Here is a 20,397-nt window from a genome sequence, read left to right as displayed (position 1 = left end):
GAATAAAACAGTGTCTTTCAGAACTCTGATGAACCCAAACATAAAATTAAGTGCTTTTTTCTTGAGTGTTTCTGTGTTAGAATTACATACAATAAATATTTACAGTTACATGGTTCATATGTAACAGCGTTATTTTGTACATAATTTACATATTTTTTACACATGCAAAATAATATACCTATACAGAACTCTCAGGCAATTTCTTCTTTTTTTAATTTGGTTATTTATTTAATACAATTTTTAATCTTATAGTCCATTTACAATTATTACAGAATATTGGCTATATTCCCCATGTTGTACCATAATCCTAGAGCCTGTCTTACACCCAATAATTTTTATACCCCTCTCTCCCCCACCCCATAGTGCCTCTCCCCTCTGCACTGGTAACCATTAATTTGCTCTTTATGTCTCTCAGGCAATTTCTAAATTAATCTGATCATCTGGTATAACAATATTGTTATTTTCACATTTCTATTCTACATCTACCATACAGTCACAAGAATAGATCGGTATCTCACTCCGTCAGAAGTGAACTTCAGAAAGAAAGTCAGATGCCCAATGGTGGGGAGAAGATAGAAAGATACATTGGCTCAGATGGTAAAGAATCTGCCTGCAATGCGGAAGACCCAGGTTTGATCCCTGGGTTGAGAGGATCCCCTGGAGGAGGAAATGGCACCCCACTCCAGTATTCTTGCCTGGAGAACCCCACGGACAGAGGAGCCTGATGGGCTGCAGTCCATGGGGTTGCAAAGAGTCAGACGTGACTGAGTGACTGAGCACTTGTGACACCGTGCCCAGCCACTCAGTGGCAAGTCGAGGACCACTGAATGACTCATGCAGCAGAAGATATGCAGTGAGGTAGTAAAATCACTTCTTTTCCTTTTATCACTAAGGCAGTGATTCTGCCTTATATCCAATAACTTTTTCTCCCAAATGGTCAGAGAGGAAGGAAAAAAGGAAAAGCACTGTACAGATTCACTCACCTAAACCACTGAGAGTGTAGAGAAGGCCACTGGTATCTAAGAAAATGGGTCCGTGCTCTTGCTGCCCCTCCTCTTTGTAGTACAGCTTGTAGCCTTGAATGGTTGCTGTATCCTCAGCATCTTGCTGCCACTTCACAGAAATGGTGGTACAGTTCAGAGGTTCCAAATGTAACTCTGGAGATTTAGGGGCTAGAAAAATTCACCAGATGTGTATGTGTAAGAAAATTCCTAATTCACATGAAAACACAGGAGAGTGGAGAGCTCTCCATTCTAAATCAACACCTGCATAAAAGTGCAATTCCAATAATTACACTTGCCTTTCATATTAAAAATTATACAATGATATTAAATTTTGAGACAGAATTAAAAGTATAAGAAGAAGTGAAGAGGAAGTGAAGTCGCTCAGTCGTGTCCGACTCTTTGCGACCCCATGGACTGCAGCCTATCAGGCTCCTCCGTCCATGGGATTTTCCAGGCAAGAGTGCTGAGTGGATTGCCATTTCCTTCTCCAAAAGTATAAGATACTACGAAAAAAAACTAAGGTATTGGGTTGGTCAAAAAGTTTGGGTTTTTCCATAACAGTGTATGAAAACCCAAATGAACTTTTTGGCCAATCCAATATATAAATAAGAACAAAATTATATTTGTGGATTTTAAGTTTTTTCAAAGAAGCAATATGTACATCATAATTTTATAAAATTTATTTTTTATTTGAAGGATAATTACTTTATAGAATTTTGTTGTTTTTGCCAAATATCAAAATGAATCAGTCATATGTATTTCCTAATTTTAACCATCTAATTGTGATTAATCAATTAACAAAAAGCCCAGTCACATTACACTCCACATTAGTAAAAGAGGAGGAGGGTCCGGGACTTCCTAGTATTATGATCTTTCTATTAAATTGATTATTTGTTTAAAAATATATGGTAGTGATACTGATTCAGTTCAGTTCAGTCACTCAGTCATGTCTGACTTTTTGAGACCCCATGTACCACAGCATGCCAGGCCTCCCTGTCCATCACCAACTCCCGGAGTCCACCCAAACCCATGTCCATTGAGTTGGTGATACCATCCAGCCATCTCATCCTCTGTCATCCCCTTCTCCTCCTGCCCTCAACCCCTCCCAGCATTAGAGTCTTTTCCAATGAGTCAACTCTTCACATGAGGTGGCCAAAGTACTGGAGTTTCAGCTTTAGCATCAGTCCTTCCAATGAACACCCAAGACTGATCTCCTTTAGAATGGACTGGCTGGATCTCCTTGCAGTCGAAGGAACTCTCAAGAGTCTTCTCCAATACCACAGTTCAAAAGCATCAATTCTTCGGCGCTCAGCTTTCTTCACAGTCCAACTCTCACATCCATACATGACCACTAGGAAAACCATAGCCTTGACTAGATGGACCTTTGTTGACAAAGTGATGTCTCTGCTTTTTAATATGCTGTCTAGGTTGATCATAACTTTCCTTCCAAAGAGTATCTTTTAATTTCATGGCTGCAATCACCATCTGCAGTGATTTTGGAGCCCAGAAAAACTGAGCGTTCTATTTCTTTTTTTTTTATTTTTTTTATTTTTACTTTATTTTACTTTACAATACTGTATTGGTTTTGCCATATTCTTTGCATTGAGTGTGGTGGCTGTGCCAGTGCAGGAGTTAATTAGGTCTCTATTAATAAATAATTTGGTAATTCAATTTAATTTAGAGCCACATATCTTTTTCATTTATTTTTTAATTGAAGGTAATTGCTTTACAGAATTTTGCTGCTTTCTCTCAAATCTCAACATGAATCAGACATAGGTATACATATATTCCCCCTCTCTTACCTCCCTCCCATCTCACTCCCCATCCCACCCCTCTAGGCTGATACAGAGCTCCTGTTTCAAGTTACCTGAGACATACAGCAAATTGCTGGTGGTTATCTATTTTACATATGGTAATGTAAGTTTCCATGTTACTCTCTCCATACATCTCACCTCTCCTCCCCTTTCCCCACATCCATAAGTCTGTTCTCTATGTTTGTTTCTCTACTGCCGCCCTGCAAATAAATTCTTCGGTACCATCTTTCTGGATTCCATATATATGTGTTAGTATACAATATTTATCTATCTCTTTCTGACTTACTTCACTCTGTATAATATGGACCCATGTATCTTTGAAGGATGTGCAAATTAAACAGAGTAACCAAAAGTTTAAATTGTTTTCAATTAAACCCATGGTCTATGGAATACTTTAATTTTTAAGACAAAATTTAAAAATATAAGCCTAAGTTAGATAAGACAAAAAAGAAAGATACTGTGTTATTCTTCCTTAATAGTCCACATTTACCTTTCACACTTGTAGCTTTGGGTGTCCTGTGTGAGGTCCACACTGAAGACTCCCCCAGCCCCACTCTGGTGGCAGCAGTAATCCTCACCAGGTAGACACTATCAGGTTTCAGGCCTTCTAAGAGGTGCTCATGACTGGTCCCTGGGAGCTCCAGAACTTGGATGGAGTTGTCAGTGCTCAGGCGGAAGCAGAGGCGGTAGAGGACCACCTGGCCCCGCCGGTACTTGGCTGGGATGGGCAGCCAGGAGACGAGGATATCAGTGGGACTTCGACTTGTCAAACTAATTTCAGGAGGTCTCAGGGGAACTAGTCATAAAAGAAGGCAGATTTCTTATCAATATTTAGAATCAAAATGATCAACTAGCACACTAGTATTTACGGAAGTATCTTAGCAGCAGCGTATCACATATATAATAAAGGAGAGGTACTTTCAACCCTGGCTGAGGCTTCCAGTCAAGCAGAGTACAAACCAGAAAAAGGAAGGAAAAAATACTGAAGGGAGGATCCAGTGTAGAGAACCAAAGAAAGCAAGATTTTCATCAATGTTGCTGTGATTGTTTTGATACTGTCTGGGATGAATATGAGCTTAATACTCATTAAAAACATGAGAATATTTCTCAATAACTTCACCAAGATGCCTTAAAACATAGAAAAGAGAATTACACAAGAATGGAGAAGCTAAGGACAGCAGGGTTAAAACCTGACAAATAATTTGAAGTGTTTAACAGTTGTATCTTAAAAATTAGTATGACTTTTTTTTATCCCCAACTATAATATATCTCCATGCTGCTTAACATGAACACAATGATTTTCCTGTAAATAATCTGAATATAACTGGCACTCCAGGAAAATGGATCAAGAATACTGGGAAGCAGTCTAATATTAAAAGTTAAGAGGAGTTCTGGACTTAGCCTCTGTGTAACTGAGTCCTTGTTATATCAGTTTCTACTGTGTGTGATCTTGGCCAAATTAATTTCTCTGTGTCTAGTTTTCTTCATAAAGAAAATGGGGATGAAAACAATATTTTCTTCTACAGGCTTTCCTACCTCAAGTGATGGAAACTATCTGTCCAACTGAAAAAGATGAAAACCCCGGTGTCATCCTGGACTCCTCCACACACTCCCCACATTCAATCCTGTGGCTCGATGACTCACACAGCCACCCCTTGGTCCCTGCACCATCACCCTCAGCCTGTATTGTCGCAATAGCCTCCTAACAGATCTCCCTGCCTCTGTGCTCATCTCTACCATTTAGTCTCAACACATTTGCTATTAAATTCCAGGTCAGATCTTATCATTATTCTCCTCAAAAGAGCTCCCATTTCACTCACAGGAAAAGCTAAAGTCCTCATTGAAGCTTCATACGAAACCCCATCCCTTGATACTTGTATGGTTGGCTCCTCATTCTATGCCTCATCTCCTACTACTTTCTGCTTGTTCCCTCCACTGTAGCCATGCTTGTGCTTCAGGCCCTTAGCAATTTCTGTTTCCTCTCCCAGAATGCACGTCTTCCAGTCATTTGCTTAGCCAGTCCCCTCATTTTCATTTCCTTTGTGTGTGTGTTAGTCGCTCAGTCGTTTCCGACTCTTTGCGACCCCGTGAACTGTAGCCCATCAGGCTCCTGTTCTTGGACTTCTCCAGGCAAGGATACTGGAGTAGGTAGCCATTCCCTTCTTCAGGGGACCAAACCCAGCTCTCCTGCATTGCAGGTAGATTCTTTACCATTTGAGCCACCAGGGGAGCCCCTTCATTTCCTTTAGATCTTCAAACGTAACCCATGACAAGAGGTATCTTTGTCTGAAGCCTTACTCCCCTTCCCTGCTTTCTTCCTTCTTCTCAACACTTATCACTATCTCATCTAGTACGTATCACTGGGTGCTTATCTTATTTATTGTTCCTCTCCCTCTTCTCCCACGGTAGAAAGTAAGCTCTACAAGTTATGGGCCAATTTTTCATCTCTTTCATTCACTACTAAATACTGAATAATACATGGCAGGTACTCAATAAATTTGTTGAATTAATGAAATAATAGGTAGAAAAGGGACAACTAAGCATTTCTGAGTCCTTTACATGAACACATGAATTCTCACAAAAACCCAGTGAAGAGAGTGTCATTATTATTTCTACTTTATAGCTAAGGAAACTGAGGTAGAGAGGTGAAATCACTTACCCAAGGTCACACAGCTTGGAGGTAAGGAGGTAGACCTAGAACCTGCATTCTCACGCCTACACTACTACTCTTATGTAACGATTCTTCTATCATAGGGCTAGGTCGGGATTAAACGAGCCACTGGAAGAAAGGTTTTTAGAACAGGCAGTGGTAAACATTTCACAAATATTAGCTGTGTCTGCTGTGTACCCTAGGAGACCCACACAGAGTAGAATGGCAACCCACTCCAGTATCTTGCCTGAAGCCTGACAAGCACAGGCTGAGGAAATGGGGGCAGGATACTGATGTGGAAACTGAAAAAGCAGTGTCAGAAGTCTGTATGTTATCCAGAAAACAGAATGAAATTTAATCAAACAAAAAAGTTGCAAAATAAGGAAAGTTTAGAGGAGAAAACTTTGAGATCATAACTGAACCGGAACTGGCAAGTTTAACCAGTGGCTTGCTATGCTTTAGACACATTTTGTTCTATGGGGCAATACCTCATAAACCCAAAGCAACAACAACAGCAAACACCAGCCTGTGTTTCACTTTAGTTATGCATGTCAGAGGTTGTTAAACATAATGAGATAACTAGAGAGGTCATGGTTCACCCTAAAACGGAATAAACTCAAATGTGGAATTCAGCATCCAGATCAGTGATAATTTTTTCTTTTAGTAAAAGTCTGAATTTATAAATAAACAGTTATACAAGTGGCATTATAGAAATATAAGAGATGTAGGACTAAATGGATGAAGAAAAAGATTTGAGAATCATTTATATTAAAGTGCTTTGAAAACTAAAGGAGGACCATTTCTTGAGGATGGATGAGAAAACATTTGTAAAGGGGGAACAGTGTAATTAAGTATATTTTAAATAATCCCCCTTTCACACTGTAGAGTACAAAAATGGGTTGTAGAGAGGACCTGGAGAGCGAAATGAAGAGTCAGAGGAGGAGAATCAGTTCTATCAGGACTATTTTAACAGACAGAATTTCCCACCATTATAAGAATATATGGGCTTCCCCTGTGGTTCAGATGGTACAGAATCGCCCTGTAATTCAGGAGACCTGGGTTCGATCCCTGAGTTGGGAAGATCCTCTGGAGAAGGAAATGGCAACCCACTCCAGTATTCTTGCCTGGAGAATTTCAGGGACAGAGGAGCCTGGCAGGCTACATACAGTCCATAGGGTCACAAAGAGTTGGACATGACTGAATGATTAACATTTTCACTTTCATTAAGAGTACATGGAGGCCCGCTCTCAAACTCACAGCAATTCAACTTCCAACTGGAGATAACAAACTGAACAAGTAATACTTTCCTCCTTAAGCAGAATAAACACAAATTTTTCTAAAAATAAGCTTCTGATTTTATAAGAATTTTTTAATTGATAGTACTAAATTTTATAAACTTTCAGTTTCAGAAATTCAATTCCTCTGGCCTCCAGTCTTTACAGACACTCAATTTAATTGTCATTACATTTATTCCTGCCTAGAGAATCTCACATTTTGTTTCACTCAGTAAAGAAAATAAAAAACTCTGCAATGCATTTACAATTTAAACTAGGAACTTGAAGAAATACGACAATTTTGTTATTAAAATTTCCATTATGTGTCTGAATTTGTTCAAATAAATATTTATAGCTCATGAAATTTAAAATTATTACTAAATCAGATGACCAATTAAAAAACTATGAATTATAAACAAAAGTGCTCTTCATCCTTATCATATCCTGTAACTGTCAAAAATTGAGAGTAAGATCTAAAACGGTAAATTAGCCTGCTAGTTATCACATCTGTTTTTTTTTTAACCAAAACCAGGATGCTGCTGCTGCTGCTAAGTCACTTCAGTCGTGTCCAACTCTGTGCGACCCCATAGATGGCAGCCCACCAGACTCCCCCGTCCCTGGGATTCTCCAGGCAAGAACACTGGAGTGGGTTGCCATTTCCTTCTCCAATGCATGAAAGTGAAAAGTGAAAGTGAAGTCACTCAGTCGTGTCCAACTCTTAGCGACCCCATGGACTGCAGCCTACCAGGCTCCTCCATCCACGGGATTTTCCAGGCAAGAGTACTGGAGTGGGGTGCCATTGCCTTCTCCAAAACCAGGATATTTTCTCTTAAAACACATATTGCTTTAAAGTTATAATAAACATATTAATGTTCATGTTTAGATATCTTAGAATCACATTTTCTTACCATCCTCTAAAGTGTTCTGTATCACATGGTCGGACATCTGACTGGCCCCCATTGGCATATATGCCACAATGTAGAAAGTATAATTGCTGGCAGGTTCCAAGTCATCAATAATATAATGAGTGGTGTCGTTTCCAATGACTACTTGATACTCTTCGTTATTTAAACCTAGATTAAATAATCGGTGTTTAAAAATTATGAATATTCAAAATTAAATTAACAAGATCATTACCATTTAATAAGACTATGAAACACTGATCCTTGGATCTCTCTGTTATTTTTGTGACTCTTTGAAAAATGTGAATAGGAAGGTTTTTATTTTCTAAAAGTAACCATGTTTTGCTACAAGTTTTTAGCTTGAATTTTTCCTGAAGAAATCAAACTGAAAACAATTAATCGTCTCTAAAGTTCATTTAAAGTCTAGTCAAAACCCATAGCAGAGACAATGTACAGCGGTAACACAACAGAGTTTAATACGACAGAACACTGTAGTTCATAACAGTGTAAATCTTACTTGCTTAAACTCACGGTTTCTTTTTTCTTTTAAACATAAATGGAGAGACAGTAGGGAACGTAATGGCTCGACTGTTTATAAAAATAAACCAAACCAAAAGTTGTCCTGCATAAGGTCTCATTTTGCCCCTTGAGATTCTATTAAATTTGACTGACACAAGTTGTTCTTTTATTTATACTAAAAGCAAAAGAACTGGGAGGCACAGAATGTGCTTCAAAACATTTTGTTCCACTATGAGGTACCCACCCCCCCACGCCCAAAGAGGAAAAATACTCTCAGCAATTCTTAATAAAATATGCATGGCAAGATACAGAAGAGGATTTGTCTTTGTGGGATTTAATTCCTACAGAGCAAACCTGTAAAGTGGAACAAGAGCGCTGGCAGCTACTGTGCTTTGTGAACAATTCACAGTAAATGCACGTCAACTTAATCAAAACTCTCTAAGGATGGAGCCCCTTCTCTCCACACTGGATTTATAAACAAAACAGAAGGCAAATTCCACTATTAAGTTTTCCCACATTTCTGAATTAACTTGATAGCATTTTAATTAGACAAGATTACAGGCATTTCACAACAGACTAGCTAATGGCTCGTTAATTAGGAACTGCATAGTACGATTTCTGACCTACCAAACAAGGTCCTTGAGTTCAAATTAAAAAGCCTTGTGCTGCCTATGAATAGACCACTGAGCTGCATGTGGAGGCTCTAATGAAACAGCCATAATAGCGAACAAGAGTGGTCTCCACCAAAGCCAGCATTCCTTTTACCTTCTTAAATCACTAAAAAGGGTATTAACATACTCCAACATGCTTAGTTATCAGATTTTCATTCTTCTTGCTACCATGACCTCTTATTTAAATTCAAAATACTACTTCAAAATACAAAAAACAAACAACAACAAACCACCTGTTTCTACAGACAATTTTATTAGAGCACTATTCTTTGAAATTTGTTTGGAATGTCTATTGTATAAAAAGCAGACTGTGTAAACAACTAAAATCTGTAAACCTCTCCTAAGGTTTCCATGAGAAATCAATAGTGAAATCTCTAGGATTTATAACTAGTTTTTCCATTTCCTCTACATTTTTTGCTAAAAGAAAATATGAGGACAAAAAGGATCCCAGATATGGAACTGAATAAAAATTTTAAGACAGATTTGATTTCTACTTTTATATAATAAATGAGATATCAATAAAGAGTGTCCTGCTCAATTTTTAAAGAGTTCTATGAGATTTCAGAAAACATTCAAAATATACAAAATCATATTATGGGGAACTTGAAAATGTTTACTTTCCCCCTGGAAAATAACATGCTATAGTGACTAGAGTTCACCTTATTAAGTAGTTACACCATTGTTCCTATGTGATTGCGTACTTAAATTGGTATACTAAGTCTTAAGGAATTGATACCTTGGCTGAAATAAAATTCATAAAGTACACCACTCTAACTTCTGAGCAGGCAAAGATGGTACTTATTTCTAAACAGAAAAATCTTAAACTATACTTAAACACATAAAGAATCCACTCCAATATTCTTGCCTGGAGAATCCCATGAACAGAGGAGCCTGGCAGGCTATACAGTCCAGAGGGTTGCAAAGAGTCAAACGGGACTAAAGGGATTGAGCAGGCATGCATACACATAAAGTATACAACAATACAAAATTTAGCAAAAAACTGATACACAGATCATATAGTAATTATTTTTATTAAAAGAGGTAAATGCCACAGAACTTCAAAAATATTTTGTGGATTATGTAAAACATCATTTATATTGAAAACAAAGCCGTGACAGTAAGTAGCACTTAAAAATAAACACTTCTCAAATTGCTTACCTTCTGCTTTCATGTAGTGTACAGAATAAGCGATGACTTTGTCTGAATTGTAAAGTGGCCTCTCCCAAGCTAAAAGGATGGCTGAACTCGACATGGTTTCAGCATGCACGTTATAAGGAGCACTGGGTCTGTCTTCTGACATTACTACAGTCAGTCTGGCTCTAGATAAAATTGATCCTTGGCTGTTCTCAGCCATGCACTGATAAATAGCATCATCTTCAGGAATAATCTGGTTAATTACCAATTTACTGAAGGAAGAAAAAAATTATTTCAGTGAAACGTCTAAGGATGACATAAAGATAAAGTTATGCTAAGTGCACTCGAAACTTTAAATAACAAGTTACTAAGAGCAACCTGTGTAACCAGCCCTACTAAGGAAAAACCTATATGAATTGTTTAAAATTACTCTTATTTTTTGAGTCTATATTAATAAGTATGTGTGATATCCAAATCCTTTTGGCTTGAGGTGACAGCTTCATCTTTTTTAAATTTGGCTTTTATTAAGGAAGTATATTAAGTATATTAACATTAATCATTAATAGCATCTAATTTCTATAATGTTGCAATGTTACATAAAATTCAGGTCAATAAAAATGTTCAGAAGTTTTGTTCAACATATGAGCATGGTACAAGAAGATTCCTATTTACAGTAATAAAAATGAATTCTTAAAATCATTAAGTTTGAACTATGGAGGAATGCTTAGAGACTTAATTATTTCCTTCTCAATTCTTCACTTTATGAAGCAAGGAACTGAGACTCCAAAAGGTTTACATGCTGCTAAAAACTTAGCTGGTGGCTTATCAGGACCAGAAGCCAGGTGTGGAGAACCATTCCAACTTTTATTATAATCCACCATGATCCACATATAAAACACAAAAGGATTCTGGCATGCTGATATTATAGCTTTAAGTTAGTTTCTTATTGTTACTTCAGTTTAAAATACCAATTTAGGTGTTTGATATTATAATTATAACCATTTCACATAAGAATTACTAAATCATTATGTTTTATCTAAAATAGTAGCAAAGTGACTTAGCCCACCTGTTGTACATTTTAATTCTACCATTTGAATGTATCTTCCTCCCATTTTTCAACCATGACATTTTGGGTGAGGGTATTCCTTCTGCCTGGCATACAAATCGAGCAGTACCAGCTCGAGGCCTCGTTAAACTTTCTGGCCATTCGACAAATGAAGGAGGAGCTATTAAAAAAAAAAAGAAAATATTTTTGTGGTACAAACTCAAATCAAACAGTCAAGGAAGAGAACAGCAAATGATACAAGTCCCATCCCTGAAAATATCTGACATTCTAAGCTTCTTGCCTGCACTCTACATCTATTAAAATCTCTCTCTCTGGATGCCTTTCCTCTGCATTGCTCAGTTAGATGTCCACTTCCCACAGGCTTTCCCCATCGACATCAAACATACAAACACACTAAAAATATGTGTGCCATGATCCTAATGTGCACAGACAATAGATTAAAATTGTAGACTGGTCAATGTGTATATGAATTTGTAGGTGGATGAGGAGATAAAAGGGAAGCTTAACTAAGAAGGACCATGATGTTATAAAAGCAAACATGATGAACACTTCAGAGTGATTCTAGTCATATTTTAACACAAGGCTTTGATTTCCTCCTAAAATTCATTACTGGATTATAATATTTCAATCAACTTTCACACAAATGCTACATAATTAAAGAAAAGTGGAAGTAAGCTATGAGGTAAAACAGCAAATGTTAAAATGTAAGATTCTCCTAATTGCAGAAAGAAAGGAAACATACCCAATACAGTTAAAGTTGCCATGGCAACTGTAAAGTTGCGTGTGCCTGGGGTAGTGGCCCGACAAACATACACTCCAGCATGTTGCAGTCTGATGTCAGATATCATAAGGTTACCATTTCCAAGTACCCGAGTATTAAAGACATCAATGGACTTGTGATCTATTTCAAAGAGAATACTTGAGTTAAAACAATGTAATATATGATCTAAAATTTGACAGAAGATCACTATCCAAACAATCATTATCACAAAAGGTCTAAAATTTTCTATACTAAAACCTTTCATATACACTCTGTAATGCCAGAAAGTTAAAAGCCATGTAACTGCCAAACATGTGTGTTGTATATAAACATGTTATCAATTTCACTAGTATGAACAAAGTTGAAGGAAAAGACTTTTTTTTCCTCAGAAGACTTACCAAGACGGCTCCAAGAAATGATTGGTTTGGGATTTCCCGTGGCCACACATTCTAAAACAACAGTCTGATGAAGGGATGTTGTTACGTTTTGTGGACCTGCTACAATGGTTGGTGTGTGGAAGGACTTAGACTCCTTACCTTTAAGAAGGAAAAGGCAGGAGATGCGAAAATATTATAAATAAGATATAATAAATGAATTAAAATATCTATTCTGAAGTCACTTTTTTTCCTTTTCTAAAACAACTAAATTAAGATATAACTCACCCATTTGAAGTACAATTCAACTGCGTTTAGTACTTTTGGAGTTGTACAATTATTACCATAACCAATTATAAAGCATTTTCATTACCCCAAAAACAAATTCCATTCTATCAGCAGTCACTCTCAAAGCTCTCCACAGGCTGACCATCACTGATCTACTTTCCATCTCTGGGTTTGCCTATTCCAGATATTTAATAAAAAAGGAATCACATCTTATATGGTCTTTCGGAACTGGCTTCTTTTCATTTAAACATTAAGGTTCATTTAAGCTGTACCATGTACCACTACTTCATTTCTTTTTATTGAATGATAATAATAGATTAAATAATTAATCAAATGGATGAGATACATCTTATTTATTCATTCATTGGTTGATGGACACTTTGGTTGTTTCCGTATTAACCACTTTTAATTGAGGTTCAAACACTGATTTAACACTTTCACTAATCTTGTTAGGAATTAATGTGACAGTGGGGAGAAAGAAGAAGTGAGAGAGTGCTTTTGTCTTTATGCTTCATACCAAGAAGCTAATAGATACCACCTAAAATTAAAATATGGCATTAAAAATTTAATTTAAGTTTTGATGTTTTTTTAAAAAATTTTTTAATCTTAAAGGATCTTTTAGGAAGTAATATCTCTCGTGAAGAGTAAACATTCATGTGAAGTTCAACAGCATCTTTAGGACAGGTTTTTTTCCCACAACATCCAAGTAAATTTAATTATTTAAAAATAAAAAACTAGCATCTGTGTATAATTCCATTTTAATAAAACACATTTCTTCATATTCATCTCTCTAGCTAGTTTCCCTTCTAACTATATTCATGTACGACAAAATACATGAAATTATATACACTTAGTGTTACAATGATCACCTCTGGATATGGACTAGGGACATTTTAAAACATATCTTTGTACTTTTCACATTGTTTAATGTAAAAAAAAAGTATTTTACTTTCATAGACATTACTCTTTATAATAGAGCATGCAATATTTCTACAAATGATAATTTTTCCTATAACAACAGACAGAAAAACCCAAACTGGAAACAAATATATTTTTATTGACAATGGAAAATTCTGGTAGAACTAGATGATTATTACTCTTTTTTGAGCCTTTCTGCATTTTATATTTTAAAAACAAAAGTATTTAAAAACAAAAATTCAGTCTTTCTTAAAGACGTTGATATTAATGTATAAAACAAGTTAGAGGAAGAAGGTTGCTTAAATATATAAAAATTATCATTTTCCAACTAGATTACAATAAATTTAAATGAAATTGAAGTACTACTTTAGAGCATACTATTATAACCAGAGAAGGAAAATTAATACCTGGGCCAATTAAAACTTGAAAATAAACTTCTATGTGGTACCTGGAATCACTGTGAGAGAGGCCTCCATACTTTTACGTCTGTGGGCTATAGTAGCAGCAACGCAACGGTAATTTCCAGCATCCCTTTGGTCAACATCATATATCTGCAGTACTCCTGTTGGCAGGGCAGTTATCCTGTCACTAGAAGAAACATGATTAAACTCTTTGTAGTAGATTTTATATTCTATTTTAACATTTATCCTATGGTAAAAATTAATATACTCAATCTTTTAAAAATGCCAGATGCAATACTTTCAAGACTAAAATATCAGCTTGATTCAGTTGTTTTCATTTGGGCTATAACTCTGTAAAACGCAAGTAATTATGTTGTATTTGACTTGTGAAATCTATTGGTGTAATTTTACATAGAATCTCACTTGACATGATAACTTACATTTAGAGCTTAGTATGATTAGTACTTTTAGTACTTAGTACATTTAGAACTTACAATCTAAAGCTTAGTATGATTTTTTTTTCCAAATTCCCGACTTTTTGCCTGTTAGTATCTAGGTATTCGTCAAGATTTATCTGAATGTAAAGTTTTTTTAAAGCTCTTCCTTGAATAAGTTTGTCCATCTTAGTGCTCTTTACCATTTCAGCAAGCAATTTGAGCCTGCTAAGAAATATTGCTATTCATTAGGACAGGAACCAAACTTTTGAAGTTGCTGCCAAGTTCCTGACCCCTAAACTCTAACCACCTCAGAGCACTAGGTATATGTATGCATGCATGCATGCATGCATGCACGTGACTTTGTGTGTGTGTGTGTGTGTGTGTGTGTGTGTGTGTGTGTGTGTGGTGTGTAGTGTAGAGGGGGCTGCTAAGCAAGTGGGCAACCATTATTGTATATATGGGAAACCCTTAAACCTTTAAAATAGCATTGCTATTCTCAGTAGTCAAAGTGTAATTTAGTTTCCTAAATTCTTGGGCTGCAATCCAGGTGCCCAGGGGGTCCCATGGTTGGAAAAGATGTTTGAGGAAAAGAACAAAGCACTAAGAGAATCTGAATTCTGATCTGAACCAAGATGCCAGGAACTATGTCCCATATACCAGAGACTGATAATCTAATTCTTTGCCTAAGTTTGAGATGTCTTAAAGCATCTGCCTACAATGCAGGAGACCTGGGTTCGATCCCTGGATTGGGAAGATCCCCTGGAGAAGGAAATGGCAACCCACTCCAGTACTCTTGCCTGGAGAATCCCAAGGACGGAGGAGCCTGGTAGGCTACAGTCCATGGGGTCGCAAAGAGTCAGACATGACTAAGAGACTTCACTTTAAGAAATTAGTTATGGCTATCATAAACAAAAATGAGTTTCACCATGATCTTTCTCCATATACGGTTTTATGATGAAATCTTTGGTCCTTCTGTATCATCTTCAAAGACAAAAGCTGCATTTACCTGTCCATAGTTACAGATAGAGTTGTCCGATTTAATTCCCATGTTATGGCCGCAGGGGGGTTTGATGAAATCTTGCATGCAAATCTAGCAACTCCACCTTCTTGGACCTCAATAGAAATTGGCTGAACTTCAAATGCAGAAATAGCTATAAGATAAAGTTTTTCACATTCAGAATAAGTATATGCACTATTATATAATGCTTGGAAATAAAATTACGCTAGATATTACTTATCAAACTTGAACTTCTGCTCAGACATAAGGCCAACTGAACATAACAAGCACAAAGAGAAATAAAAAGATAACTTTAGAAAAACCACGGGGCAGTTACCCTGCTAAAGGAGTTTAGTCTTTCCCAAAATGAAATTCTCAAGAATCTTAGATTTCAGAAAAAAATGAATGTAACTGAAACAAAAAACAACAATTATTAATGGCAGATAATGATATATTAAGCTGTGCAGTACAAATCTCAAATACTAGTGTATTTCAGAGGACAGGGAAATCAGTAAAGACAGACTAGTCAGGTAAAAACCTTTCACAAGGATTTTTTTAAATTATTATTATTGTTACTATTATTTTGGCTGTATTGGGTCTTGGTTGCTTTTGTGCAGGCTTTTCTCTAGTTGTGGCAGGTGGGGACTACTCTTTGCTGAGGTGCGTAGGCTTCTCATTGCGATGGCTTCTCTAGTTGCAGAGTACAGGCTCTAGGGTGCGTGGGCTTCAGTACTTAATTGCAGCAAATGGGCTCAGTAGTTGCGGCTTTGGGCTCTAGAGAACAGGCTCAACAGCTGCAATGCATGGGCTTAGCTGATCTGTGGCATGTGGGATATTCCCTGACCAGGGATCAAACTTGTGTCTCCAACATGGCAGAAGGATTATCATCCACTGTTCCATCAAAGAAGTCCCAACAAGGGCTGGTTTTAAATTGGGTTTTGAAGAACCCATTGGGTTTCAATGGAAGGAGAAAAACAAGACATTACAGATGAAAGGAGTAACATGAAGGCAAGAACAGAAGTAAGAAATGTACAGCCTGTGTTCACAGGATTGTGAGGCAACAGCCAGGATTAACTACTGTAGAATAAATCAGATTAAAGGTTCATGGCAGAGTGGAAGGAGAGTAGAGATAAAACAGATTTGTACCATGGTACAAAATAAGGCATCACTGAAAAGCTTCAAGCAAAGGAGTATCATGGTAACAGTAGTGTGTGGGAAAATTAATCAGGTACTATTAGGATGGATTGAAGAAAAAGAGCCTTAAGTCAAAAGACCAACAGGCTGTTTAAATAAAAATGACAGAACCGGGTGGCGGCAGTGAGAACAGAGAGATTCTGCAGATATTGTAATGAAAACAGACTTGGTTTTTATTGGACACAAATATGTCATTCCATGTTTGGAATAAAATGGGGTTGGTATTGATGGAGGAGAATGAGAGTGGAAAAAGTGAAGACAAATGATGTGTCTGAAAAATAAACGCACACAGATTCAAGAGACTATTTTCAGACTTAAGTCTTGAAATGCTGCTATTTTCTAGAGATAATTCTTCTTTACTCTTGTAGACAAGCCTCCAAGTTTTACATTTTGATGGAGCCCAGACTCCAGGTAATAGTGTAGCTTGCCTTTCCTCTGCTAAGTCTTCCAGGATATAAAGAAAGGGCCACAATAATAGTCTCACTCTCCATCCTCAAACCCCAGTTCAAAAAATAAATATGCATATATACAATTTTCAACAAAATGAGAAATTATGAAGAAATATAGAAGTAATAAGGGCTGGATGACTTATGCCTCATTGCACTGGGAAGTGTAAGAGGTTACAGAAGACTAACAAATTCTGCTTTGGACGTGACTTCATTAATCTGTAAATGGATCATGGGCCTTTAGAGCTATAGAACAAAGTCAGTGAGTAATAATGAAAATACTCTTAGGAATATCTCCTTCCAAAAAGGATGGAGTGGGAGTAAATTAATATTTTGTGTATGTAACAAAAAATTCTTACTACTTCAAAACAGCAGTTTCAAACTGCTGTTGTCAGTAGACTCAGAAGGTTAAAAGCATTTTTATGATAATCATCCTTTGCCTTTTTTACCTTCATTTCTCTTGAGTATAGAGTGCTTCCAGAAGCTACATGATGGGTGATATAAAGCAACAAACCTAATTCACTGTGAGAATCCAACTGTCTTCTACTAAGCTAATTTAAAAGATTTGGACAAATGTAAAACAGTGTCACTCATCTTACTAAAATTTTTTGGAAAATAGTTATTTTTCATTAAATGTGCTATCTTAATATGTAATTCATCAGTGTTTTCAAAATAAATATTTTTTAAGTTTCTCAGTTTTAATTTCTAATAATAAAGTATTATTAAATAACCTACCTAAACAAAAGCTCTTTGGAGTCCTCAAGATTTAAGCATATAAAGAGTGAGACTAAAATGTTTAAGGATCACTATTCAAGAACATTAGACTCTCTCTGTGATTCAGGTCCTTATCACCAACTGCCTGGAAGTCTTGAAGGAGTGTCTTTAGGTGAGATCTGTCTTGATATCAGAGTTACCTTCGAGAGTGATGGTCATAAAAAACAAATTTGATTTGTGTTACTGATGAATTATTTAGTCCCTATAAAACTCTATCACTTTGCATTCAACCACCTGAAATTATGTCTCACAGACACTGAACTATTTATGATTCTCTGAATATACTGTATTTCACATTTCTGAACAATATATAAGCTTTCCTTCTCTTTCAGATATTATAGACCCCTGTGTCTACATGATGAAATCCTATTATCATTTAAAACCTAGTTCTCTTGTCTTACCCTTTGGGAAGCTGTTCCTGACTTTTTTCTTCTATAAAACTCCTGTAGAATGAAGACCTTTATTGCTACTTTTATCCCACAGTATTATTGTCACATATTCACAAAACTGTCTCCCATTCCATATTCTGAGTTCAATAAGGACAAGTAGTGGGTCATAACTTTGCAGGATCCCTTAAGTCAACGAATGGTACAGACTTGGCACTAAAACAAAACCTGTTGGATTAAAGTGAACATTTTAAAATGTTCTCTAATTCTAACCCAAGACAGATGGGTCATGGTGGAGAGTTCTGACAAAACGTGGTCCACTGGAGAAGGGAAGGCAAACCACTTCAATATTGTTGCCTTGAGAACCCTATGAACAGTATAAAAAGGCCAAAAGATATGACACTGAAAGATGAACTCCCCCACTCAGTAAGTGCCCAATAGGCTACTGGAGAAGAGTGGAGAAATAACTCCAGAAAGAACGAAGAGATGGAGCCAAAGCAAAAACAATGCCCAGTTGTGGATGTGATGGGTGATGGAAGTAAAGTCCGATGCCGTAAAGAACAGTATTGCGTAGGAACCTGGAATGTTTGGTCCATGAATCAAGGCAAATTGGAAGTGGTCAAACAAGAGGTGGCAAGAGTGAACATTGACATTCTAGGAAATCAGTGAACTAAAATGGACTGGAATGGGTGAATGTAACTCAGATGACCATTATATATACTACTGTGGGCAAGAATCCCTTAGAAAAAATGGAGTAGCCATTATAGTCAACAAAGAGTCTGAAATGCAATACTTGGGTGCAATCTCAAAAATGACATAATGGTCTCGGTTTATTTCCAAGGCAAACCATTCAATATCACAGTAATCCAAGTCTATACCAAAACACTAAGGCCGAAGAAGCTGAAGTTAAATGGTTCTATGATGACCTAGAAAATCTTCTAGAACTGACACCAAAAAAATGTCCTTTCCATTACAGGGGACTGGAATGCAAAAGTAGGAAGTCAAGAGATACCTGGAGTAACAGGTAAGTTTGGCCTTAAGAGTACAAAATAAAGTAGGCCAAAGGCTAACAGTTTTACCAAGAGAACACACTGGTCATAGCAAACACTCTCTTCCAACAACACAAGAGATGACTCTACACACGGCCAATAGGGATATCAGATTGATTATATTCTTTGCAGCTGAAGATGGAGAAGCTCTATACCATCAGCAAAAACAAGACTGGGAGCTGACTATGGCTCAGATCATGAACTCCTTATTGCAAAATTTTGATTAAATTGAAGAAGGTAGGAAAAACCACCATACCATCCAAGCATGACCTAATCAAATCCCTTATGATTATACAGCGGAAGTGACAAACAGATTCAAGGGATTAGATCTGATGGAGAGAGTGCCTGAAGAACTATAGACAGAGGTTTGTAACATTGTACAGGAGGCAGTGATCAAGATCATCCCCAAGAAAAACAACGGCAAAATGGTTGTGTGAGGAAGCCTTACAAGTACCTGAGAGAGAGGCTAAAGGCAAAGGAGAAAAGGAAAAATATACCCATCTGAAGGCAGAGTTCCAAAAACCAGCAAGAAGAGATAAAGCCTTCATCAGCGATCACTGCAAAAAAAAAAGAAAAAAAAAAAACAGAATGGGAAAGACTAAAGATCTCTTCAAGAAACTATAGATGCCAAGGGAACATTCCATGCAAAGATGTGCACAATAAACGACAGAAACAGTATGGACCTAACAGAAGCAGAAGATATTAACAAAAGGTGGGAAGAATACACGGTAGAATTATACAAAAAAGATCTTAAGACCCAGATAACCACAATGGTATGAATACCCACCTAGAGCCATATATCCTGGAATGTGAAGACAAGTAGGCCTTACGAAGCATCACTACAAACAAAACTAGTGAACGTGATGGAATTCCAGTTGAGATATTTCAAATCCTAAAAGATGATGCTATGAAAGTGCTGCATTCAATATGCCAGCAAATCTGGAAAACTCAGCAGTGGCCACAGGCCTGGAAAAGGGCAGTTTTCATTCCAATACCAGAGAACAGTAATGCCAAAGAATGCTCAAACTACAGCACAATTGCACTCATCTCACATGCTAGCAAAGTAATGCTCAAAATTATCCAAGCCAGGCTTCAACAGTACATTAACCAAGAACTTCCAGATGTTCAAGCTGGATTAAGAAAAGGCAGAAGAATCAGAGATCAAATTGCCAACATCTGCTGGATCACCAAAAAAGCAAAACAGTTCCAGGAAAAACATCTACTTCTGCTTTATTGACTATGCCAAAACCTTTGACTGTGTGGATCACAACAAACGTTGGAAAGTTCTTTAAGAGATGGGAATACCAGACGATCTTACTTGACTCCTGAGAAATTTGTA

The 20,397-nt window shown here is 36.9% G+C and overlaps 1 protein-coding gene across 1 annotated transcript in view; it reads right to left on the bottom strand.

Annotated features, from left to right (window-relative positions):
- PRTG (protogenin) overlaps positions 1 to 20,397 on the bottom strand; it is a 171,191-nt gene that overhangs the window by 81,566 nt on the left and 69,228 nt on the right. The window contains exons 3-11 of the mRNA XM_052647366.1: positions 15,219 to 15,363; positions 13,823 to 13,956; positions 12,193 to 12,330; positions 11,777 to 11,935; positions 11,035 to 11,194; positions 9,993 to 10,240; positions 7,651 to 7,815; positions 3,309 to 3,614; positions 984 to 1,172 (exon numbers count right to left, since the gene is read on the bottom strand). Coding sequence (XP_052503326.1) covers positions 984 to 1,172; positions 3,309 to 3,614; positions 7,651 to 7,815; positions 9,993 to 10,240; positions 11,035 to 11,194; positions 11,777 to 11,935; positions 12,193 to 12,330; positions 13,823 to 13,956; positions 15,219 to 15,363 — 1,644 coding nt within the window. The remainder of the gene's footprint in view (positions 1 to 983; positions 1,173 to 3,308; positions 3,615 to 7,650; positions 7,816 to 9,992; positions 10,241 to 11,034; positions 11,195 to 11,776; positions 11,936 to 12,192; positions 12,331 to 13,822; positions 13,957 to 15,218; positions 15,364 to 20,397) is intronic.

This window comes from Budorcas taxicolor, chromosome 10, assembly GCF_023091745.1.
Source record: "Budorcas taxicolor isolate Tak-1 chromosome 10, Takin1.1, whole genome shotgun sequence".
Taxonomy (NCBI): Eukaryota; Metazoa; Chordata; class Mammalia; order Artiodactyla; family Bovidae; genus Budorcas; species Budorcas taxicolor.
The sequence above is the reverse complement of the archived record's forward strand: the minus strand, read 5'-3'. Positions and strand labels throughout refer to the sequence as shown.